At 42.8% G+C, this 26,102-nt stretch overlaps 2 protein-coding genes and 1 long non-coding RNA gene across 7 annotated transcripts; 2 read left to right on the top strand and 1 right to left on the bottom strand.

The window, feature by feature from the left end:
* The first annotated feature begins 1,195 nt into the window (after window positions 1–1,195).
* LOC115150933 (uncharacterized) lies at window positions 1,196–4,550 on the top strand. The gene is made up of 2 exons (XR_003867181.1): window positions 1,196–3,321; window positions 3,456–4,550. It is a non-coding gene; the product is annotated as an uncharacterized LOC115150933 (long non-coding RNA).
* A 5,711-nt stretch (window positions 4,551–10,261) lies between these two features.
* On the top strand, window positions 10,262–18,907 carry LOC115150918 (tripartite motif-containing protein 55). 5 transcript variants are annotated; one of them, XR_003867178.1, is made up of 7 exons: window positions 10,262–10,595; window positions 11,253–11,395; window positions 14,142–14,325; window positions 14,592–14,687; window positions 15,255–15,488; window positions 15,636–15,815; window positions 18,155–18,907. XR_003867178.1 is itself a non-coding variant. In XM_029694749.1 (6 exons), the coding sequence occupies exons 2-5, from the start codon at window positions 11,373–11,375 to the stop codon at window positions 15,462–15,464; spliced, it is 513 nt and encodes a 170-aa protein (XP_029550609.1). In that variant the 5' UTR covers window positions 10,262–10,595; window positions 11,253–11,372; the 3' UTR covers window positions 15,465–15,488; window positions 15,636–16,311. The 5 variants fall into 5 exon arrangements, 2 of the variants coding, with proteins under 2 accessions (XP_029550609.1, XP_029550629.1); XR_003867176.1 differs by lacking the exon at window positions 18,155–18,907 and adding an exon at window positions 16,466–16,705; XR_003867177.1 differs by lacking the exon at window positions 18,155–18,907 and adding an exon at window positions 16,363–16,381.
* Window positions 18,908–20,284: 1,377 nt separating this feature from the next.
* On the bottom strand, window positions 20,285–21,985 carry LOC115148137 (corticoliberin-1). Its single transcript, XM_029690179.1, has 2 exons — window positions 21,710–21,985; window positions 20,285–21,200 (listed from the first exon to the last, which is right to left on the bottom strand). Exon 2 carries the CDS (start codon window positions 21,180–21,182, stop codon window positions 20,679–20,681), a length of 504 nt encoding a protein of 167 aa, XP_029546039.1. The 5' UTR covers window positions 21,183–21,200; window positions 21,710–21,985; the 3' UTR covers window positions 20,285–20,678.
* Between the last annotated feature and the right edge of the window lie 4,117 nt (window positions 21,986–26,102).

Genomic DNA, 26,102 nt, shown 5'->3' with positions numbered 1-26,102 from the left:
AGCATGCAGAGCAGAATTAGGGCGATACCCGCTAATTATCAAAATCCAGAAAAGAGATGTTAAATTCTACAACCACCTAAAAGGAAGCGATTCCCAAACCTTACACAACAAAGCCATCACCTACACAAGGAGATGAACCTGGAGAAGAGTCCCCTAAGCAAGCTGGTCCTGGGGCTCTGTTCACAAACACAAACAGACCCCACAGAACCAAATGACAGCAACAAAATTAGACCCAACCAAGTCATGAGAAAACAAAAAGATAATTACTTGACACATTGGAAGTGTAAAAAATAATATTTCGCACTAAACAGAGAGTACACAGTGGCATAGTACCTGACCACTGTGATTGACCCAAATTTAAGGAAATCTTTGACTTGCTATTGAGAAAGGCCACCGTAGTCTATGTGCACACTGCCCACAAAATGAGGTGGAAGCTGAGCTGCACTTCCTGACCTCCTGCCAAATGTATGACCATATTAGAGACACATAGTGTGCCATCACAGCAGCAAGATTTGTGACCTGTTGCCACAAGAAAAAGATCAACAAGTGAAGAACAAACAGCATTGTAAATACAACCCATATTTCTGTTTATTTATTTTCCCTTTTGTACTTTAATAAGGATCAGACCTTTTTTTTTTAAGTCTAAAATGACATACCCAAATCTCTGCCTGTAGCTCAGGACCTGAAGCAAGGATATGCATATTCTTAATACCATTTGAAAGGAAACACTTTGAAGTTTGTGGAAATGTGAAATGAATGTAGGAGAAAATAACACATTAGATCTGGTAAAAGATCATACAAAGAAAAAAACTTGATTATTTTTTGTACCATCATCTTTAAAATGCAAGAGAAAGGCCATAATGTATTATTCCAGCCCAGGTGCAATTTAGATTTTGTCCACTAGATGGCAGCAGTGTATGTGTCAAAGTTTTAGACTGATCCAACAAACCATTGCATAGCTGTTCAAAATATTGTATCAAGGCTGCCCAAATGTGCCTAATTGGTTTATTAATACATTTCGAAGTTCGTAAGTGCACTCTCCTCAAACAATAGCATGGTATTCTTTTACTGTAATAGCTACAATGGACAGTGCAGTTAGATTAACAAGAATTTAAGCTTTCTGCCCATATCAGATATGACCTGGGATTTTTGCTAATCACATTAGCCTACATTAGCTCAACCGTTCCGCGGGGGGTACACTGATCCCGTAGAGGTTTAAGTTTGTTATTACAGACCGATCTGGCATTTCACCATCTGGAAACAACACAACTGCAATTGTTTTCTCTCATTTATGTCCAAGATAGCTAGCCACAAAGCTAACTAGCTAGCAGAGCAGCACTCCCCAAAAAGACAGGTGTCACTTTTGCTTTTGGAACTTTCTAATAATCTCATAAGTTGTTTAGCATGCGATCACACTAGCTACATATATTTAGCTAAAAAGACTGTTGATGAAATGGATTGCTTTCTTTGTAGCTAGCTATCTAGCTTGGTTGTAGGCTACAGTAGGCTAGTATAGTAACGTTACAGTAGCTAGCTAAGTTACACCTTTACTGAATGACAACAATGCAGCCTGAAAACTTCTGTCTAGCTAATTGGGGTTAGAAATTGATAAATGAACATATGGAGAGATCACAAATTCATGCAGCTGTGGTGGTGTCAATTGTTTAGCTATTTCCCTGCTTTAAAGAGTGAAAATACTCAAGCCTTTATCCATACCAGCAGGTCTCCCATGAAAAAGTAGTCTTCAATGGGACAACCAGGTAATTAAAGCTAAAATATTCTGTGCACTCTCACTAGATAGAAGTTTGTGCTTCAGTGGCAGATTTTCAAAAAAAAAAAATAGACAAAGATAGTTAGTATCAGCAATTCTAAGTCAGATGAGACACACCTGGTGTCATTCATTTACAGATGATACTTAGATTGAGAATGATTTCCATATATTTCATTGAGCATGGTGTGCTATTGTTTTTAAACACACAGCAAACAAAAAGCTGCCACCATTGTGGGTGCCGTATATATCTTTATAAGTTATGCATACTTCATGTTAATATTCCATTATCCGAGGTCCTCCATTCCCGAACGACAAGCCGCCTGACCCTAGCAGGAAAGACCAGAGATCTGACTTCGAATTGAGTAAAATTAAGATCACTCAAGTTGATATTTAGATTTAGAGTGACTGACATGAATTGGAGCATGAACAGGCTTAGTCTACACTCAGGTCGAACAACAGATACGTAATGCATTTGTCAACAACGGTTGTGCCAATTAATACATATCACAAGGGTTGAGAGGGGTGTGCACACTTGCAATGTAACCTACATCTGTTGTTAAACTCATTTTAAAAAATGAATGTTTTTTTACCCCCAATTTCATGGTATCCAATTGGTAGTTACAGTCTTGTCTCATCGCTGAAACTCCCGTACAGACTCGGGAGAGACAAAGGTCAAGAACCATGTGTCCTCTGAAAAAATCGACCCAACCAAGCCGCACTGCTTCTTGACACAATGCCCACTTAACCCAGAAACACCGTTGGAGGAAACACCGTACACCTGGCGACCGTGTCAGCGCCAGGCCCACCACTAGAGTCGCTAGAGCAAGGACATCCCTGCCGGCCAAACACTCCCCTAACCCGGAAGATGCTGGGCCAATTGTGCACCGCCCCATGGGTCTCCCGGTCCGCTACGACAGAGCCTGGACTCGAACCAGGATCTCCAGTGACCACTGTGCCACTCGGGAGGCCCCATCTGTTGTTAAACGCGAGTGATGAATAAGCCCTAGAGGTTTTGTAAATTCACATGATTAACCCTATGTCAATCCAGATCTGAATGTTTGATATCCTTTCTACTGTACGCTAGTAGTTGATGCCAAAGCTAATCTTTGAATGTCCTACTACAAGGACTCGGTCAGTTTGACAAACTTTTGTGTCATATGAACACACACACACACCATTGGTTGCCATGGCGAGTACACTGAGCAGTCAGGAAAAGCTCATATTGTGCATTAAGTGACTGAATGCAACAAAAAAGAAACAGCACATTGACATGATCACACAGTTCACTTTCCGCCTCTCAATTACACGCTCACTCACTCGCATAGTTTAGCTTTATGATTATTCTCATTTAAGGTAATTGGGCCTCTAATTCAGGAGAGGGATGACATGCATGACCTGGCTCTCCTCTGCTGAGACCGATCCGGGCCCAGCAGCGCAGGCCTGGCTCTAACAGTGGTTCTCCCTACAGGTTGTCCTGTTCCCTTCCCCTTTGGCACCAGCTCCTGACACAACAAAAGAGGATTGCTCTGAAGAGTTCCTGCTGCATACAGGTAATTCAAATGATATCACACACATAATTATGTGTGCAGGCACTAACTCATTCTAACACACACACACACACTTGATTTAGGTTAGTGTATAGTAAAGGCTTTGTCATTAAAATAATATTGTGCCTCTCTTTCAGATCTGCCAAGCCCACCTCTACCACTGCCCTTGAAAGATTCTCCACTGGGCCCATCAAGAGATGAGGTTGCCTTTTCATCATGGACCACGGCCCATGGACAGAGCCCATTAGAACTGCCAGTGATGTCCTACTGGTCAGGGCACCACGGGGAGGAAGAGACCCTGGAGTGGGTGGATCTGCTGTGCTCTTAACACCAGCCCAGAGAATCTCTAGAGACGCACAGCTGTGACATTATGTTACTGCAGAGAGTAACGAAATGCCACATCCCCTTCCACCTGCACTTACACAGCAGAAAACCTCACCAATTCAAGGATACCATTTGAGGATTTTTCTGCGGCTGCCTTGTTTCAATGGGAGCTGGAGGCCTCGATGCAGAGGAAGGAGTGAGGAATGGACGAACTGAGAAAAGAAAAAATCCTTAGAGCAGCATCCCTCCGGCCGTCTGTACAGGTTCTGCCACCAGCCGCTGAAACAAGGCCCCAACAGCCCTCACACACATACCGGCTTACCTTGAGTGGCAGGAAAAGATCTACTGCCTAGCCAAAGTGTTTTCCCTGTACCTTGCACTGGGCTTTGGAGGGAGCTCCAACAGTCTGCCTTTTATGAGACTGAAAGGTGGAGATGGATGGTGTAGAAGGGGGAGTGACTCTACAGACACACACACACAGAAATAAATAGGAGCTGAAAATCTATTTCCATTAATGGAAGTGGTTTGGACTCGTTTGATTTGTATTTATTTCACAGGTACTGTCCATTCTTTTACATTGCTGGATATCACTGTATATATTATTGTCCATTACTATTTTGTGTAAATGTTACACAAAGGCCAACCATTTATTCTAATCGTGGTGAATATGTCTTGTATCATAAACTAATTGCTATAGCTGGTGTGTGAATAAGTTTGTTATATAAAGGGTTGTGCTCCAACACTATCATAACTATGGCTTTGATTTCATTCAAGTAAACCTCAAAGTAATATTCTCTATGAGCTGCTTTAGAGTTGTCTTTATGAGTAAGATACATGCCTTTCCATTGTGCTCTAACACTCATAAATATTCCTTTGATTTCATTCTATTAAACCTCAACGTAAAGCAATCTTCTCTTGTTTTTTATATTGTTTTTATATGCATCAAAGGGAAAGGAAAAGGGGGTTACCTAGTCAATTGTACAACTGAATGCATTCGACGGAAATGGCAAATGCAAAGTCCTCCAAATACAAAACGTCCTCCAGCGATGTCAAAACGTCCTCCAGCGATATCCCAACTATAAACAGAGTAAAGTACACGCACTAAAGCGTAAAAAATAGATTTTTAACAAAACAGTGTTTTTTAGATAACTTGTTAGGCATTCAAAGTGTTGGTCTGATGGGAGTCTGTGACGTCATCTTGCTTGAAAAACTGTAAAACTAGTTAATAACAGTGGGACCCTTCCTCTCCTGTAAAACTAGTTAATAACAGTGGGTCCCTTCCTCTCCTGTAAAACTAGTTAATAACTGTGGGTCCCTTCCTCTCCTATAAAAATAGTTAATCACAGTGTGTTCCTTCTTCTCCTGTAAAACTAGTAAATAACAGTGGGTCCCTTCCTCTCCTGTAAAACTAGTTAATAACAGTGGGTCCCTTCCTCTCCTGTAAAACTAGTTAATCACAGTGGGTCCCCTCCTCTCCTGTAAAACTAGTTTATCACAGTGGGTCCCTTCCTCTCCTGTAAAACTAGTTAATAACAGTGGGTCCCTTCCTCTCCTGTAAAACTAGTTAATAACAGTGGGTCCCTTCCTCTCCTGTAAAACTAGTTAATCACAGTGGGTCCCTTCCTCTCCTGTAAAACTAGATAATAACAGTGGGTCCCTTCCTCTCCTGTAAAACTAGTTAATAACAGTGGGTTCCTTCCTCTCCTGTAAAACGAGTTAATCACAGTGGGTCCCCTCCTCTCCTGTAAAACTAGTTAATAACAGTGGGTCCCTTCCTCTCCTGTAAAACTAGTTAATCACAGTGGGTCCCTTCCTCTCCTGTAAAACTAGATAATAACAGTGGGTCCCTTCCTGTCCTGTAAAACTAGTTAATAACAGTGGGTCCCTTCCTCTCCTGTAAAACTAGTTAATAACAGTGGGTTCCTTCCTCTCCTGTAAAACTAGTTAATAACAGTGGGTCCCTTCCTCTCCTGTAAAACTAGTTAATAACAGTGGGTCCCTTCCTCTCCTGTAAAACTAGTTAATCACAGTGGGTTCCTTCCTCTCCTGTAAAACTAGTTAATAACAGTGGGTCCCTTCATCTCCTGTAAAACTAGTTAATAACAGTGGGTCCCTTCCTCTCCTGTAAAACTAGTTAATAACAGTGGGTCCCTTCCTCTCCTGTAAAACTAGTTAATCACAGTGGGTCCCTTCCTCTCCTGTAAAACTAGTTAATAACAGTGGGTTCCTTCCTCTCCTGTAAAACTAGTTAATAACAGTGGGTCCCTTCCTCTCCTGTAAAACTAGTTAATCACAGTGGGTCCCCTCCTCTCCTGTAAAACTAGTTTATCACAGTGGGTCCCTTCCTCTCCTGTAAAACTAGTTAATAACAGTGGGTCCCTTCCTCTCCTGTAAAACTAGTTAATAACAGTGGGTCCCTTCCTCTCCTGTAAAACTAGTTAATCACAGTGGGTCCCTTCCTCTCCTGTAAAACTAGTTAATAACAGTGGGTCCCTTCCTCTCCTGTAAAACTAGTTAATAACAGTGGGTCCCTTCCTCTCCTGTAAAACTAGTTAATAACAGTGGGTCCCTTCCTCTCCTGTAAAACTAGTTAATAACAGTGGGTCCCTTCCTCTCCTGTAAAACTAGTTAATAACAGTGGGTTCCTTCCTCTCCTGTAAAACGAGTTAATCACAGTGGGTCCCCTCCTCTCCTGTAAAACTAGTTAATAACAGTGGGTCCCTTCCTCTCCTGTAAAACGAGTTAATCACAGTGGGTCCCTTCCTCTCCTGTAAAACTAGATAATAACAGTGGGTCCCTTCCTGTCCTGTAAAACTAGTTAATAACAGTGGGTCCCTTCCTCTCCTGTAAAACTAGTTAATAACAGTGGGTTCCTTCCTCTCCTGTAAAACTAGTTAATAACAGTGGGTCCCTTCCTCTCCTGTAAAACTAGTTAATAACAGTGGGTCCCTTCCTCTCTTGTAAAACTAGTTAATAACAGTGGGTCCCTTCCTCTCCTGTAAAACTAGTTAATAACAGTGGGTCCCTTCCTCTCCTGTAAAACTAGTTAATAACAGTGGGTCCCTTCCTCTTCTGTAAAACTAGTTAATAACAGTGGGTCCCTTCCTCTCCTGTAAAACTAGTTAATAACAGTGGGTCCCTTCCTCTCCTGTAAAACTAGTTAATAACAGTGGGTCCCTCCCTCTCCTGTAAAACTAGTTAATAACAGTGGGTCCCTTCCTCTCCTGTAAAACTAGTTAATCACAGTGGGTCCCTTCCTCTCCTGTAAAACTAGTTAATAACAGTGGGTCCCTTCCTCTCCTGTAAAACTAGTTAATCACAGTGGGTCCCTTCCTCTCCTGTAAAACTAGTTAATAACAGTGGGTCCCTTCCTCTCCTGTAAAACTAGTTAATCACAGTGGGTCCCTTCCTCTCCTGTAAAACTAGTTAATAACAGTGGGTCCCTTCCTCTCCTGTAAAACTAGTTAATAACAGTGGGTCCCTTCCTCTCCTGTAAAACTAGTTAATAACAGTGGGTCCCTTCCTCTCCTGTAAAACTAGTTAATCACAGTGGGTCCCTTCCTCTCCTGTAAAACTAGTTAATCACAGTGGGTCCCTTCCTCTCCTGTAAAACTAGTTAATAACAGTGGGTCCCTTCCTCTCCTGTAAAACTAGTTAATAACAGTGGGTCCCTTCCTCTCCTGTAAAACTAGTTAATCACAGTGGGTCCCTTCCTCTCCTGTAAAACTAGTTAATAACAGTGGGTCCCTTCCTCTCCTGTAAAACTAGTTAATCACAGTGGGTCCCTTCCTCTCCTGTAAAACTAGTTAATCACAGTGGGTCCCTTCCTCTCCTGTAAAACTAGTTAATAACAGTGGGGTCCCTTCCTCTCCTGTAAAACTAGTTAATCACAGTGGGTCCCTTCCTCTCCTGTAAAACTAGTTAATAACAGTGGGTCCCTTCCTCTCCTGTAAAACTAGTTAATCACAGTGGGTCCCTTCCTCTCCTGTAAAACTAGTTAATCACAGTGGGTCCCTTCCTCTCCTGTAAAACTAGTTAATAACAGTGGGTCCCTTCCTCTCCTGTAAAACTAGTTAATCACAGTGGGTCCCTTCCTCTCCTGTAAAACTAGTTAATAACAGTGGGTCCCTTCCTCTCCTGTAAAACTAGTTAATAACAATGGGTCCCTTCCTCTCCTGTAAAAAAAAATTGTCTGAGGGAATAAACATTATTATAATAAAGAATGGAAGACAAAAAACCTTTATTAAAACTTGTAATTATTGTTGTCATTATTATTATTATTATTGTTGTTGTTGTTGTCATTGTCATTATTGTTTTAAGTACAGTGTACCAAGATCTAAGGGAATAAACTCTCTTATGTTTATCAAATTAAATTGTATTTGTCACATGCGCCGAATTCCATTGGTGTAGACCTTACCGTTAGATGCTTACTTACAAGCCCTTAACAACAATGCAGTTTATTTTAATAAACAGAGAAAACTTTGTTATCATATGATTAATGTTTTAAGTACAGTGTAAAAAGTATTGTAAATAATCATGTGTCCCTGGGTGGGATCGAACCATGTCTCAAAAAAATCAAAATCATGCTACGGGCTTTACACAACTGGCCTTCTGCCGCGCACGGGTTGGTTTTTATGCTTAGGAAATATGCTGGGTAGATGCGTGGCTATAATGTATCTGAACGATTAGAATGTATTTGAGACGTGAATGTGCCTCTTATAGATCTGCACCTGCGGTATTTCCAGCGCGAGATATTACTTTTTGTTCGAGACACTGTTCATGATTCTGATCACATAATCGGATACATTTTTATAAAGGTACACATTATTTTAAAATGCCATAATACATCAAGTAACCTCTATCCATCCATCTATTCCAATAATAACGCAGCCATGCCCACCTGTACCTGTTTCTTATCAGCACATCATTTGTCTTATCAGTCCAATATGTCTATCCTACCATAGCATGTTTTGCCCCAGAACAACCAGCCTGGTTTCATAGACTAGACGTAACATAGTAGATGTAAATCCGAGATACTCAAAATAGTATGATATGTTTTGTTGGTTATGATTGCATAAGAGAGAAGGTTACTTGAGTCAAAAGTAGGGTGGGTGGGTAAGTGTATAACACCAACATCAAGCAAACCAAAGGTTGTATGTTTGAATCATGGGCAACTTTGCAACTACATACTACTTTACATCTACTTAGCATGTTAGCTAATCCTGCCCCTAGCCTTAACTCTTTAACCTAACTCCTAACCTTAACCCTAACCAGTGCTTCATTTGCCGGAGCAGGATACGGCAGTGTTTGCAATGTAAAAATTTGAATAAAAGCAATCAGAGTTCATTCGAGTTGCATTCCCATTAATTCTCCTGCCCCCTAAAAAAAAGTTATATTAAAACGCAGATTTTGATTTGGGCTTATGATTTGGGCTTATGATTTGCTCAATATTATAGCCTATGTTTGAGACCAGTGCATGGCCATTGCTGTGGTGAGAGAGAGAAGCACTCCTGTATCTATCTCAGAACTAGACTGAGATTCACTTTCTATGATCTCGCTCCCTCTCTCTGCTAGACATGAGCCTGCAACTCTCATCTCTCCAGCATTGCACTTGATCATTTCTTTCCTTATAGAATTATAGCCGTGGGAAGGGTGCTGGGAGAGCTGCAGCACCCCTGGTTCATTTAAATACATTTGCCAAAGTTGTAGAATTACTGCTGTCAGTTCAGAAAGAAATACATTTATTCAGAATACTAAACCAGGAGTAGGCCTGTAATTTAACCACAGATGACCAATAACTTATTTTAAAAAATAGCCTAGCTGTGGATTGTGTTTATGTAGCCCAACCACAAGGCATATAGAACATGTGGCAAATCTGTCAGTGAACAGCATGCAGCCAGAACAAGCCTTTCGCAATATTTCAAATACAATCGCAGGAAAACACAGACTAGAAGGTAAATGGCTGCTGCTTAAAAGAGAAGACTCTAATATGACTGTTGACTACCAAAATATGTTATCATCTTCCCGAAAGGTCTATTGAGCAAACATTGTTCGCCAGCGAGTGAGCTGTGCGTAATTGGGTGAGTCAGTGAAAGCTTTTTTTAGGACTATAATTTCCTCCTCATATTGTACAATATGTGTCTCCACATTTTACAATTTAAGCACTGGCCCTAACCTTAACCCTAACCTTAGCCTAGCTAACGTAAGCCACCTAGCTAACTTTAGCGTTAGCCACCTAGCTAAAGTTAGCAACAACAAATTGGAATTCGTAACATACTGTATCATATGAATTGTAATTCATAAGATATCATACGAAATGGATGATGGACATCCACAAATGAATACATACCATACGAAATGTATCATACTAATTGGAGTGTCCCGGATTTACGTTTACTAGGTTAGGGCCCCAGATACGTTTGTTATACATTGATATTTGCATAAAGGCTAACAGTTTGATGACATGTGTACAGCTTTACATTAAATAGGGTCAGCTTGTAGACTATAGTCCTACTGCAAGGAAACATCAGCTGCTCATGCACTAATTAGTATCAGTTTCATATATGGGCAAGTAAACATGGGAACCTTTGACGTGACACTTTCTAAAAACAGCCCTGACACTCGCTCGAGCTGCCAGATTGGGGGCCACGTGAAACTCTGTATGAGGAACAGCTTGAACCAGTGCTATTACTGTGGCCCTTCTTTCAACTTCAATCCGAACTAAACGGCTTGGGACGTTATGAAGCAGGATTAACCATTGCCTATTATTAATTTGACACTTTTGACACTATTTTATTGTCTAAACGGAGTGGGTGCATCAGAAGAGAAACGTCATAGATAACTTGGAGAAGCAGCTGATTTGTTCCATCTGCCTGGAAACATTTACCAAACCAGTGGTCATTTTACCGTGGCAACACAACCTCTGTACAAAGTGTGCCAATGATATCTTTAAGGTAAAGTAGGCCTGCAATTACATTGGAGTATTGGAAAGTATTTTAGAGAAGGCTAGTGATAGAACTATAGATTAAACTGTGTCTACGCATTATCCATAGACTATTATTTGTTTCTCTATATCTATAACAACTAGTTTGACAAAGGGGGATGTTGTTTTTGTTTGGTTCTTGTCTAGGCACTAGGGCTACAGGTGTAAGATCTTCATTTGATCACCCTTTTGTTGCAGGGAATTTTCTGCACAGCAAGAAATGCAGTGTATTCAATGTTTAAAGGCGTTTGCATTTTGTAATTTCCACTTAACATTTTCAGACTTGATTTGCCCTTGCCAGAAATGCATCAACCCCTACACAATAATTCACATTTCCTGTTGCTGCAGGGTCAAATTAAGATCCCACATCTGTATGCACTGTAGCCTACCGCAGATCCTCTGTATTGTTCTCATTTTATGCTTTGTATTATCTTGTTGCCACGAGCCATTCCAGTGTTCAATCTCAGCTTTGTACATCCATGTAATTTTGTGTAGCCTCAAATGTGACTGCAGTTTTCACATGAAATAGTAGCCATAAGCAATAATAGGTGTTACATTTGGTCTACATTGTATTATGCCTCCGTCTGTTCTATCCTGTCTAAGCCTCCAACCCATACCTCCCAATCAGAGGGGGTCACTGACCTCCGGTGGCCGTTTCCGGTGCCCGTCCTGCAGGCACGAGGTGGTCCTGGACCGCCACGGGGTCTACGGGCTCCAGAGGAACCTGCTGGTGGACAACATCATCGACATGTTCAAACAGGAGTCCACCAGGTGAGAGAGTCGTACACTGTAGGAGTCCAAAGGAAAAATAATATTTCCGGTACCTGGACTTTGCTTTCCAACCAAGGTGCATGAACAGATGAGAAAACTGGGGGGACACTATTTGCTCCATGTACTCGCTAGCTTGTTACAGGTACGGTACAGTTCTTATTACAGTAATCATTTAAAAATGTAATTATTAAAGAAAGTAACCACCGTCTCAGAGAGACACCACCACCACCATCATCACTACCATAAGTGGTCCAATTTGCAGGATCCTACTATACCACAGACTGAAAGCACAGACATCCAGTTACTCCATTTTGTGACTTTCGGCCAAAATCCATTTCTATGTGTAATTTCCTTAGCTTCCCTTATTCCATTACCAGGCTTTAAACTACTTCCAATATGTCACTGAATTTCCTACAAGAAGACAGAACAGTGAAAGGTGTTCAGTTAGGGCATTGAACAGGGAATTCTAAAAGTAGGTCAGTTAGGGCATTGAACAGTGAGATACTCATAATGATAGCAATGTGACATTTTCTCTTCTGATAGAAATATTAAAAACTCATACAACCTACATGCAAAACGTGTTGAAACTGTTCTCAGGAAAAAAGTCCTGGTGCCACTCATACTGAATGTTTTCTTCAATATTGACTACTTTTCTCACCTTGTTTACCAGACCTCCAGGCTGCCTTATAAAGACACATGGTGGCTGGTGAACGTGACTAGTAGTAGTTTCTAAACTAGAGTTGATAAACAAATAATGAGATACAGGTGATGTTTTTAACCAGGCAGCAGGTAGCCTAGCGGTTAAGAATGTTGGACCAGTAACTGAACGGTTTCTGGTTTGAATCCCCGAACCGACTAGGTGCCCTTGAGCAAGGCACTTAACCCTAATTGCTCTGTAGTGTCTGCTAAATTACTAACATGTAGATGGATCCCTCCAGAAGAAACAGCGGTGACAACAGCTAGAGCTAAATACAGTTAAAGAAGTATGTAGTTCACAAACATTGCATTTACATGAAGGATTACTGTTTATATTTAACTCCGGGTAAAATAAGTCTCAGGGTTTTTGTAGTGAGAGTGTCGTCTTATCACTGCTTTGAGGTGGGAGTTTGGAGCTATAAGAATGCATGAGATGAACATGTTGCTTTGAAGCAGGGTTGGGTAGGTTACTTTTCAAATGTAATCCGTTAGTTACTAGTTAACCTGTCTGAGTTTTTTATCAGTAACAGAACTTTTGGATTACCCACATTTAGTTATGTTTTCTCATTACTTTCCATTTAGAAGAAGACAAAGAAGGCATTAGAAGAAGACAAAAAGGATCCATCAAACACATTTGGTGTGTCATCATAGTGGTCTCTAATTGGTGGTCATCATTTGGTGTGTCATCATAGTGGTCTCTGATTGGTGGTCATCATTTGGTGTGTCATCATAGTGGTCTCTGATTGGTGGTCATCATTTGGTGTGTCATCATAGTGGTCTCTGTTTGGTGGTCATCATTTGGTGTGTCATCATAGTGGTCTCTGATTGGTGGTCATCATTTGGTGTGTCATCATAGTGGTCTCTGATTGGTGGTCATCATTTGGTGTGTCATCATAGTGGTCTCTGATTGGTGGTCATCATTTGGTGTGTCATCATAGTGGTCTCTGACTTGTGGTCAGACTCGCTCAGGTGAATAAACTTAAACTTGCGCCTTAAACCGAATGGTGTCATAGTGTGTGTGTGTGTATGTGTGTGTATTTGGAAGAAGTGTGACTAATGCCTTACTGTGTATTTTTTCCCACAAACATCCTTCTGAATTGAAATTTAATCCAATAAGTAGTCATCCAGTTTTCCAAAATAATCTGTAATCGGATTACAATATTTTTGCTGGTAACGTAACTGATTACAGTTACAGTTTTTTGTAATCAGATTATATGTAACTGATTACATGCTTTTAAGAATAGGAGCCCAGAGGCAATGTAATCTAGCTCTCTACTATCCTGTATCCAACATCAAGCTTCAGGCTTTATTTCTGAGACAAAACTATCTTTCGCTTGACAGAGAGAGAGAGAGAGAGAGAGAGAGAGAGAGAGGGATGGAATGGAGGGGAGGGGTGCTCTGTGTGTTTGAGGACACTCACTAGCTCGACAGAGAGAACAAAAGAGAGAAGAAGAGGGATACTTACTGTATGTTTTTGAGTGCTTGCTAGTCGGAAAGAGAGCGCGTGTGTATACTGTAGATAGAAGTGGAGTAGGGACCATCTAGGGCAACAGAAAATGGGAGAGAAAGGAGTAGAAGAGGGTCATGTTGTGTGTCTCCTTGTGTTGTGTTGGGAGATGGAGGCATTGTGTCTGTCACTCAGCACTGGTGCCCATATGAACCCATAGACCCACAGTGAGTCAGAGGGGTGATTCGGTTGGCAAGAGGTTTCCGGTACAAGTCAGTCACACAATGCTATACTTCCAACAGACTTGGTGTGTGTGGGGTGTGGTGTGTGTGTGTGGTGTGTATTTGGAGGAAGTGTGACTAATGCCTTAAGGCCTGTACGACACACACAACACTCCATTTAGATACTGTCTGTACAGATGCTCATGGCTCAGGATGTGATGTTACCTATGATGACCTTCTGACTTCATGGTGAGGTGTTCAGTTACCATGGGCAGGCAGCCTGAATCTAACCTCATCTGATCAGGAGAGGAAGCCACTATACTATTACAGTAAGATGCACCCCTAGTGTTGGGAGTCTCAGCATGTCTCCTTCCCCCTCCAGCAGCCCTAGGTCAGCGGCCCCAGAGAGGACGGAGGAGCAGGCCATGTGCCAAGAGCACGAGGAGGAGGAGGTCAACATCTACTGTGTGACCCACAGCGTGCCCACCTGCTCCATGTGCAAGGTGTTTGGAGCCCACCAGGACCGTGAGGTGGCGCCGCTCAAAAGCATGTACCAGACACAGAAGGTGAGGACTGGCTGATGTAGGTGAGGACATCTTCTTCAAGACATTTACAGTACAGTAGGTCAACTGGGAAAGTTGCCTCCTGTGTATATGTCAGTGCATTGCAACTCACTCAGTGACTGATGCTTCTTGGCTTCTCGTTCCTGTGGTTGTGTGTTGTTGTGTGGTTGTGTGTGTGTGTGTGTGTGTGTGTGTGTGTGTGTGTGGGGGGGGGGGGGGGGGGGGGGGGGTGGTTGTGCGTGCTGGTGCGTGTGCTGCGGCGGCCACAGACCGAGTTGACTGACGGGATAGCGATGATGGTGGGGAACAACGACAGGATCCAGGGCATCATCAGTCAGTTAAAGGAGACCTGCCAGACCATAGAGGTGACTGGCCCAGTGTGGCAGCACCTGTCTTTCTGTCTCTGTCTGTCTGTGTGTCTCTCACACAGCCAGACAACTGAAACCAGGATGTTACTGTAATCAGCCCCCCCCCCACCCCCATTCCCCAAATACACACATAGACTTAGAAAAATGACTAGGTGTTCTACTGCCTGTGTTGTACTGCCTCACATGAATAAACACATACGTTTCCAGAGATTCCTTCTCCTCCCTCATACATACCAAGAAACACACAAAAATGTTACTGCCTTCCCACTCGCTCACACTGACAAACCAGGAGGAGAACTGATGGGGAGAGAGTGGACACCCCTGATGTGCACATGCAGAACACACACACACACTGGAGTTGATGAGCTAGCTAGTAGCTGTACTAGGGAGGAAGCTGGAGCGGGTCCAGTCCCCTCTGTGTCACTCGTGGTGGTGTTACCCAGGATTGCCATGTAGAGCTGGGTCGTGTTCAGAACTGGGTCGTGTCCACTAGGCACAGAACTGGAGAAAACACTTGCGTGTGTCCATCTGTCTGTCCATGTGTGTGTGGTTGCCTGTGTACAGGAGAACGGCAGGAGGCAGAAGTCCCAGGTGTGTGAGAAGTTGGACCATCTGTACGCCATCTTGGAGGAGAGAAAGAGGGACTTAAGTTTCAAGTTGGCGGCCGAGCAGGAAGAGAAGCTTAACTACTTCCGTGGTTTAACCAAGAAGTACAAAGAGCACCTGGAGCGGAGCTGTAGGACCGTAGGGACAGGCATACAGACCATGGAGTAACCAGAGATGGCCGTCTTCTTACAGGTGACTGCCACAAACACACTTCCTCAACATTCAGGCTTGATTTAAGTTTCACACTGCAAAAGACCTCCTTAGAAAGTGAGTACATTTGCTGCCTAACACTAATTCTTGATCAAACAAAGTGTGTTTCATGTACCACATTATTTACAGATCTATGGAGACCACACAAAATAAGGGAAGCCTGACTCTCCGTGTGTGTGTGTCAGGATTGGGGAGGCGTCGAGCACCTCCCACCTGGATAGGTGGAGCGTGGATATGAGGCGATGGATCACTACACCGTTAACTCCTGGAGAGTGGGCAGGGCTCTGCGTAACATCCACTTCATCTCAGGTCAGAAGAGTTGACCGTGAAGTGTCTTATTAGAGCTGGGCGATATAGACAAAAATCCATATTGTGATAAATTGGCTGAATTGATGTGATAAATAGAACGATAAGTTTATAACATTAATGTGCACCATAGTTTTATTTATTTATTATCCTATAAACGACTATTACTAGTTTGATAGTCGTAGCCATCAATAGTCCCAATAACAATCACCCATATTAGCAAACATTTAATTTCAAACTTCACATTTTTCTAGTATAGGCTACTTATCATAATGAACGATATCAGCAACATGCCTGTATGATCGGTATGGATCATTTCCAGTTTATCGTCCCAGCTCTAGGTCTTCTTGAGTATCTCTGCACACAGATGCTCTGTCACTGAGTCTCTCTATGTTAATCAGTGATGTATTGTTGTCTCTACCTTCTTGCCCTTTGTGCTGTTGTCTGTGCCCAATAATGTTTATACCATGTTTTGTGCTGCTACCATGTTGTTGCTACCATGCCGTGTTGTCATGTGTTGCTGCCTTGCTACTGTATGTTGTTGTCTTAGGTCTCTCTTTATGTAGTGTTGTGTTGTCTCTCTTGTCGTCCTGTGTGTTCTGTCCTATATTTATATTTTCCTTTCTTTTTTTTCTTTTTCTTTTTAATCCCAGCCCCCTGTCCCCGCAGGAGGCGTTTTGCCTTTTGGTAGGCCGTCATTTTAAATAAGAATTTGTTCTTAACTGACTTGTCTGGTTAAATAAAGGTCAAATAAAAATAAATAAAAGTCTGCCCCTGCACACAGAGACTCTGTCATTGTCAACATCTCAGGTCCTAGAGGTATTAGGGGCTGCATCTCAATTACAAACATCTCAGATCCTAGAGGGATGGGGAGGCTGCATCTCAATTGTCAACATCTCAGGTCCTAGAGGGATGGGGGGTGCATCTCAATTGTCAACATCTCAGATCCTAGAGGGATTGGGGGGTGCATCTCAATTACAAACATCTCAGGTCCTAGAGGGATGAGGGGCTGCATCTCAATTGTCAACATCTCAAGTCCTAGAGGGATGAGGGGCTGCATCTTAATTGTCAACATCTCAGGTCCTAGAGGGATGAGGGGCTGCATCTCAATTGTCAACATCTCAGGTCCTAGGGGGATGAGGGGCTGCATCTCAATTGTCAACATCTCAGGTCCTAGAGGGATGGGGGGTGCATCTCAATTGTCAACATCTCAGGTCCTACAAAGATGGGGGGGTGCATCTCAATTGTCAACATCTCAGGTCCTACAAAGATGGGGGGGTGCATCTCAATTGTCAACATCTCAGGTCCTAGAGGGATTGGGGGGTGCATCTCAATTACAAACATCTCAGGTCCTAGGGGGATGGGGGGGTACATCTCAATTACAAACATCTAAGGTCCTAGAGGGATGGGGGGGTGCATCTCAATTACAAACATCTCAGGTCCTAGAGGGATTGGGGGGTGCATCTCAATTACAAACATCTCAGGTCCTAGAGGGATGGGGGGGTGCATCTCAATTACAAACATCTCAGGTCCTAGGGGGATGGGGGGGTGCATCTCAATTACAAACATCTCAGGTCCTAGGGGGATGGGGGGGTGCATCTCAATTACAAACATCTCAGGTCCTAGGGGGATGGGGGGGTGCATCTCAATTACAAACATCTCAGGTCCTAGAGGGATTGGGGGGTGCATCTCAATTACAAACATCTCAGGTCCTAGGGGGATGGGGGGGTGCATCTCAATTACAAACATCTCAGGTCCTAGAGGGATTGGGGGGTGCATCTCAATTACAAACATCTCAGGTCCTAGGGGGATGGGGGGGTGCATCTCAATTACAAACATCTCAGGTCCTAGAGGGATTGGGGGGTGCATCTCAATTACAAACATCTCAGGTCCTAGAGGGATGGGGGGGGGGGTGCATCTCAATTACAAACATCTCAGGTCCTAGAGGGATTAGGGGGTGCATCTCAATTGTCAACATCTCAGGTCCTAGAGGGATTGGGGGGCGCATCTCAATTGTCTTGTGTCATTTCATTTACTTTCCTTGTTTCCTGTCTGTCATCTTTATTGATCCGAAAACAGGCTAGGTAAAAGCAACATTAAGCTTTCCATAGATGCTGCTGTTTTTCTTCATTCATCCTTCACTTCCATATCCCTCTGTCTGTAGATGACGAAGATGAGTATGAGGAGGTAGATGGTGGAGAAGCCTCTCGTTGCTGATCTAATGTCCATTTTGAGTTTTTCCCCTAATGCAGGGTTCCCCAACTGGCAGGCCGAAAAAGACTGTAAAAAAACACCAGCAAATCAGCTCCATGTGATTTTAATTTGGGAAATCTGTTCCAAAGGTGATAGACTGGTGATAGACTGATCATTCTGGCACAAAACTCTCCTGGGACTTCCTCCCAAGTCTGTGGTTGGATGCAGCTGGATATGGACATGTTTTTTTGCCCAATAGGAGTTCATTTCAGGACTTCGAGTCAGGAAGTTCACTCTGGGAAAACTTTTTTGCCTGATTAAATTCACAGCTGAGTCTACCGATGTAAAGAAAAAAGGAATGTACTACCAGTGTTTTTGTTTAGTTTTTTCAAAAGGAGATGTGGCTCGTTTTAGTGTTCCCTCAGACTGCCATTGTAGCACTTTGCCTAAGCAGCAGTGCTGTTTTTTTTAATGAAGTTGGCAAGATGCCACCGTCTGATCTACATCATTAGAGAATATCATAGGCTGAACATCTCAAACAAGAACTTTCGGAGGATTTTCATGGTTTTTGCCTTTTTATGTTTTGGTTTTTAATGAAAAAGTATTCCATGAAGGAACGCACAGGTAGTAAGATAAAGCAAAATTATATTTGGTAACATTGGGACTTCACATGGGAGAATAATATATAGGTTTAATATATACAGTATAGGTTTTTCAATTACTGTAAGAGACAGCAAGCAGTCTTTTCTCATTTGAAAAAAATAAGAAAAAAACGTTTTTAAGATGATATTTTGCCTGCATATTGTCACAGTGTATATTACGTTGCATAAATAAAGTGTGTGCATAAAATTTTTGGGTCAGGTGTCCTTCCTTAGTGCATAACATCTGAATGCACCACTACTTCCTCCCTGTAGAAACCTTGTCTCCAGCAGAGTATATAGACCATTACAGGCATGTAGGGCAAAGTCGTTTCCATTGGCCTCCAACACCATTTCTCCATGAGGTCTTTCTCTTACACCTCCCCTCCTTAGCAGTAAACAGGCGTTAGTTCACACGTCTCACTGCCTCAGTTCAGCTAACGATGTCAGGGAGCTTGTTGTGCAATCCATATACCTCCTTCCATCTGAGTGGAGGGTGTGTGCGTGCGTGTGTGTGTGTGTGTGTGTGTGTGTGTGTGTGTGTGTGTGTGTGTGTGTGTGTGTGCGTGCGTGCGTGCGTGCGTGCGTGCGTGCGTGCGTGCGTGCGCGCACATGTGTGTGTGTGTGTGTGTGTGTGTGTGTGAGAGAGGTGGATCTTGAGGTGGTGCTTTAACGTGTCTCACACACACGGATCCATGTAGAGATAAATCTGATGCAGATATCAGACCTGATAGTCTGGTTAATCAGTTCAGTTTCTCCAGATATCTTGAGTGGTGTTAGGATTGTTTCACTGCACATATAGACAACTGATGTACTATTTTCCTTTTGTACATTTCATGTCATCTCTTCAGTTTTATTAACCTGTTTCAACTGTCCATCTACTAGCCAGTCAAAGTGCTCCCCCTCCCCACAGACCTCCCCTGGTCTCTGAGGTGATTTAACCAGCAGGTATCGAAACCGGATCCAGATCCATCATTTACACTTCCATTCCAATCACGTTTGCTGCATAGTTCACTGTAACCTTTTCAACTTAGGCTCTGTGCTGTAATAAGTCCCCTGTTACTATGTAGGGCAGACAATGGACCTTGACACATCAATTGTTTTGTGTATTTTGACCCCACGGCCCGGGTCCAGGATCAGAGCACACACACCAGGCAGAGAGCTGATCCTAAATCACTTCAAAGGACCGGAAAAACTGTTAACATGTTTTGTTAGATCTGTATTATTAAGAGTAATCTTCCTTTTTGAATCTTTCTTTTTGGACTTATTTCTCAACACATTGCAAATGGTATATCAACTATTGCCGTTGGTTTGAAAAGGACAGGTGCTGCTGTTCGATGCTCATACGATTAGACATATACAGGAATCTAAGAAAGCTCTCTCCCTGTCTTCGCACTTTCTTCTGATGTACGGACTACTGCAGGTTAAACAGACAATCCTGTTCAGGGTTTTTTGCCGAACACTTCAGATCAGTGAAAGGTTTGTGTGCAGTATTTAAACAAAGCCAAATTTATATTCAAATGTTTTCAAGGCTATAACTGTTATGGGCAATAAACTGTTGAATTTTTAAATATCCACAGGAAAGTGCAAACTTAACTTTTCAGATTTTATTGAAAAATATAAATATAAGACATTCTCTTGCACAACAAAAATTGACTGGTTGCTCATAAGTTTATTAACAAACTTAAATAACATAACATACAATAAAATGTAATTTCCTAAGCCTATAAGGTCTACCAAAAAATATGTTCATATCTTAAAGAAAAAATCTTGTAAATGCTACAGTTTGGATTGAGCACTTTAACAACAGTAGCCTAATATAAATGAACAGGACATAGTTTATCTTGCATGATATAGGCTACAATCTGATAATTACACAAGTCATGTACAAGCCCATTTAGTCTCCATCGTTGGAAGTTAAAGCTATAAAATAAATCATTATAAACAAAGATGGAAAAGCAGCACTATGGTATAGATAATTGTGTTTTGAGCTAAACGTAAAAACAAATCTTTGGCGGATGGATTGATGCAGTTTTCATTTCCCGAAGATCTCCATCATTTTTCTGTTGCTATGGGCTTGTTGCTGTAACTGTTCAGCTCTGGACATCTCCATCATCTGTCGAAGCATGTGGAACGTGAGATCTAGAGAAATCGGTGGGTCGTCGGACCTCCTCCCCCTCTCCATCGAGTCGTCGAGCTGGTTCGCGAAGCCGCTGATGAACCTATTGATGTCCCCAACTTTGCCTTGTAGAAGGCGCTGCGTCAGCTGGAGCTGCAAGGCTCTGTTGTAGACCGCTGGGGAGCCCTCGGGGTGCATGACTTTCGGTGCGGACGCGGCAGAGTTGCGGTTCCCGTTGCCCAGTCGGATGTAGTATTCCTCTCCGAGTCGGGTCAGGAGGGGAAGAGACTGTTGCTGCGCGTCGGGCTGTGGAGCGGTGGAGCGCTGGACATCGTCAGGGCTCTCGACAGCCCTACATTCATAGCGCGGTAAGAAGGCAACCAGCAGAACCACGGTGGTGACAAGTAAATTGAGCTTCATGTCGGGATCAACAGGAATCTAAAAAAGAAAGGAGCCAATTAACTTCACGTCTCCTCTCAATGATGATTATTTCTGTACAATACGTTGATGCGTAATTTGTGCGTAAAATGGAGAGGCGAGTTGCTGGATAATATAAAATAAATGTGTATGACTTTTATGTAAAAGTTGTCAATTGTGATGAGAATACACTGTCTAGAATTTTAAACTCTGGTCGTCTAGCATTATCGGACTAGGAATTTACAGCTATAAATAAATCAAATAGAATATGTAAATTCAAAGTAATCCATGTAGTGGTCCATAAATCCAGGGGCTGATGAAATGTCCACAAAATCACAAGGAGAGCTAACAGAGAGACTATATGATTTATGATCTTTCAGTATCCATCAAGTTAATATGAAAAACTATAAACAGCTCTTCATGTTGAGGAAAAAAGAACATGTAACCTGCCGACAGACAAATGTAAATAAAAGTTTCAAATGAAGTATGATATATGAATGGACTTGTTGCCAACAGAAAAGGTCTCGTACCTTCAGTTGAGCCGTTGTGTGTCCTGGAAGATTTTAGTTATTTGTCGAGAGCTGCCTTCCTTTTCCAGTAGTGTTGTTCAAGAAATTGTTATAAGGTGTTCTTCAAAGAAAGGACGGCAGTTTGGATTTATATAGCCAAGACCCGCGACAAGTGTTACGCTCTGAGCTCAGAGATTTCGTCTGCGCATGTATGTAACTTGAAGGAATGCATCTGTGAAAGTCTGGGATAGTTTGAATGAGATGAGTCATAATGTTTGTGTGTGTGTGTGTGTGTGTGTGTGTGTGTGTGTGTGTGTGTGTGTGTGTGTGTGTGTGTGTGTGTGTGTTGGATGTGGACATAATTGTTTGTCCATACCCACTAGGCACACACAGTTGAACATCTAGTTATAATTTACTTTTCAATGAGTTGTCAAACGTGAAATAAACAAAATATTTCACCATGTCATTGAATTTAGGTTAAAAGAAAAAAAGACTAAATGCCCTTATGTTGAGGACTTTTTGCAAATCCAATTCCTTTTCCGCGTTGATTCAACGTCATCATAGATTTTTTGATGTTGTTGTAGAAATGACGTGGAAACAACGTTGATTTAACCCGTTTTTTCCAAGTGGGTAATTGATCTTTATCTCAGTGGCTGGTCTATTCTACAAGAAAGAGCCTGTATAATAATGTTATGCACAAGACGTGTTCAGAAAATGGACAGAATTGTAATTTTGGTGGGGCACTTCTCATAATGAATCTCAGTCAGACAATCAAATGCCAGACTTTGTGCCCTGAATTATAAATTGGAAATAAAATAGTGCTGAGCCTTGATTAATATTTATAACAGATGACCTCAGAGTAAATTCTAAATTAACATAATTGTACTAATTAACTTCAAGAAGCACAGACGGGGCCCAAAATGCACCTGCCCAACATTTCATGGCAATATGGTAATCCCTTAAAATGTCTTAAACAGAATGTTCAGAATGCTATAGGAGCTTACTAGAGCTCAACTTTAAGAATGCATATGGCCATTTTGAAGCATTGTCTGTGGATTACAGCTTTTCAACTTTTCTTAAACATGATTATACACCAACTTAGATGTGCACTGCACAATGTAAGCAAGGGACCCTTTCTCCCCCTTTGACCTGGTTCCTCTCAAAGTCTCCTCCATACTTTACCATGGGCAGAAATAGTATACATACTGTACATACTGCACTGCAGAGCAACACTCACCAATCTCAACTAAGCAATGACATTACTGTTTGTTAACATTCTCCTAACCACTCCAGATGACCTGCGTTGTATTCTGGAGGTGAACCTGCAAACATCTCAGTGTGTGACAGAGTGAGGGGCGTTCACCACCACTAGCAGCAGCAGCGTTTCTCAATGATTCATTACTGCTGAACACATGTACGTCACTAGCTGTGTTACTCCTGTCTTCTCCCCCCACCAGGCCGCCACCTCACCCAGACAAGTGCCAGGGCCTCAAGTGACGCTCACAAGATGGAGTGCTTGATCCAAGTTTCACACTGACCGCCATTAGAATCTCAATCGGCTCCATAGAGATCACAGACTCAATGTTTTCATCTCTCTCTCTCGCTCTCTCTCGCTCTCTCTCTCTGCCATTCTGCTTCCACATACACATATATATTTTTTTAATTGTAGTTTAAAATGTTAATTTTGTGCTATTGTCCCTAAAATCTAGATGTCTAGTCCTTAGGCCCCCACATTTTGCCATGTCTTTCTCTGTCACGTCATTTAGTCAACTGTGGTATGAAAAGCAGAGAAAACAATATTTCCCATCTGTGGTTTACAAAGAACCCTAGGGACTAATGCAATGAAATAACATGAAAAGTGGGTTCTTTCCCGGAATAGCTTAACGTTATTACATTTGATAACAGCATCCATCTTCTGACTAAGGTGACGGTCTGACAGGATAACTGTAGAAAATGGGACAAGTAAGGATTTCCAGTTCCCGAACATAATTGCAAATTTGACCATGATGAGTTGAATACAGTGTTGTAGCGGTGTTTTAGCGGTGTTGTGGCGGTGTTGTAGCAGTGTTGTAGCGGTGTTGTAGCGGTGTTTTAGCGGTGTTTTAGCGGTGTTGTGGCGGTGTTGTAGCAGTGTTGTAGCGGTGTTGTAGCGGTGTTTTAGCGGTGTTGTGGCGGTGTTGTAGCAGTGTTGTAGCAGTGTTGTAGCGGTGTTAGACGGTGTTATAGTGGTGTTGTAGCGGTGGTGTAGCGGTGTTACACGGTGTTATAGCAGTGGTGTTGTAGCGGTGTTGTAGCAGTGTTAGACAGTGTTAGACGGTGTTATAGCGGTGGTGTAGCTGTGTTGTACTGGTGTTGTAGCAGTGTTGTAGCTGTGTTGTAGCGGTGTTGTAGCGATGGTGTAGCGGTGTTGTAGCGGTGTTGTAGCTGTGTTAGACGGTGTTGTAGTGCTGTTGTAGCGATGTTGTAGTGGTGTTGTAGCGGTGTTGTAGCGGTGTTAGACAGTGTTGTGGTGGTGTTGTAGTGGTGCTGTAGCGGTGTTAGATGGTGTTATAGCGGTGGTATTGTAGCGGTGTTGTAGCTGTGGTGTTGTAGCGGTGTTATAGCGGTGTTATAGCGATTGTGTTGTAGCGGTGTTATAGCAGTGTTGTAGCAGTGTTGTAGCGGTGTTGTAGCTGTGTTGTAGCTGTGGTGTTGTAGCGGTGTTATAGCGGTGGTGTTGAAGCGGTGTTGTAGTGGTGTTGTAGCAGTATTGTAGCGGTGTTATAGCGGTGTTGTAGCAGTATTGTAGCAGGGTTTTATGATCAAATCAAAGTTTATTTGTCACGTGCGCCAAATACAAAAGGTGTATACAGTGTTGTAGCGGTGTTTTAGAGGCTCTAACCAATAGTGCAAAAAAGGTGTTAGGTGAACAATAGGTAAGTAAAGCAGGGTTTTATGATCAAATCAAAGATCAAATCAAAGTTTATTTGTCACGTGCGCCAAATACAAAAGGTGTAGACCTTACAGTGAAATGCTTACTTACAGGCTCTAACCAATAGTGCAAAAAAGGTGTTAGGTGAACAATAGGTAAGTAAAGAAATAAAACAACAGTAAAAAGACAGGCAATATACAGTAGCGAGGTTATAAAAGTAGCGAGACTACATACAGACACCGGTTAGGCAGGCTGATTGAGTTAGTATGTACATGTAGATATGGTTAAAGTGACTATGCATATATGATGAACAGAGAGTAGCAGTAGCGTAAAAGAGGGGTTGGCGGGTGGTGGGTGGCGGGACACAATTCAGATAGCCCGGTTAGCCAATGTGCGGGAGCACTGGTTGGTCGGGCCAGTTGAGGTAGTATGTACATGAATGTATAGTTAAAGTGACTATGCATATATGATAAACAGAGAGTAGCAGCAGCGTAAAAAGAGGGGTTGGGGGTTTTGGGGGGCTCACAATGCAAATAGTTCGGGTAGCACTTTGATTAGCTGTTCAGGAGACTTATGGCTTGGGGGTAAAAACTGTTGAGAAGCCTTTTTGTCCTAGACTTGGCACACCGGTACCGCTTGCCATGTGATAGTAGAGAGAACCGTCTATGACTGGGGTGGCTGGGGTCTTTGACAATTTTTAGGGCCTTCCTCTGACACCGCCTGGTGTAGAGGTCCTGAATGGCAGGCAGCTTAGCCCCAGTGATGTACTGGGCCGTACGCACAACCCTCTGTAGTGCCTTGCGGTCGGAGGCCGAGCAATTGCCATACCAGGCAGTGATGCAACCACTCAGGATGCTCTCGATGTTGCAGCTGTAGAACCTTTTGGGGATCTCAGGACCCATGCATAATCTTTTCAGTTTCCTGAGGGGGAATAGGCTTTGTCGTGCCCTTTTCACGACTGTCTTGGTGTGTTTGGACCATTCTAGTTTGTTGTTGATGTGGACACCGAGGAACTTGAAGCTCTCAACCTGCTCCACTACAGCCTCGTTGATGAGAATGGGGGCGTGCTCGGTCCTCCTTTTCCTGTAGTCCACAATCATCTCCTTAGTCTTGGCTACGTTGAGGGATAGGTTGTTATTCTGGCACCACACGGCCAGGTCTCTGACCTCGTCCCTATAGGCTGTCTCGTCGTTGTCTGTGATCAGGCCTACCACTGTTGCGTCGTCTGCAAACTTCATGATGGTGTTGGAGTCGTGCCTGGCAATGCAGTCGTGGGTGGACAGGGAGTACAGGAGGGGTCTGAGCACGCACCCCTGTGGAGCTCCAGTGTTGAGGATCAGCGTGGCAGATGTGTTGTTACCTACCCTCACCACCTGGGGGCGGCCCGTCAGGAAATCCAGGATCCAGTTGCAGAGGGAGGTGTTTAGTCCCAGGATCCTTAGGTTAGTGATGAGCTTATGGTGTTGAACGCTGAGCTGTAGTCAATGAATAGCATTCTCACAT

This window comes from Salmo trutta, chromosome 2 (assembly GCF_901001165.1).
Source record: "Salmo trutta chromosome 2, fSalTru1.1, whole genome shotgun sequence".
Lineage (NCBI taxonomy): Eukaryota > Metazoa > Chordata > Actinopteri > Salmoniformes > Salmonidae > Salmo > Salmo trutta.
This window is presented reverse-complemented; position numbering and strand designations above follow the sequence as displayed.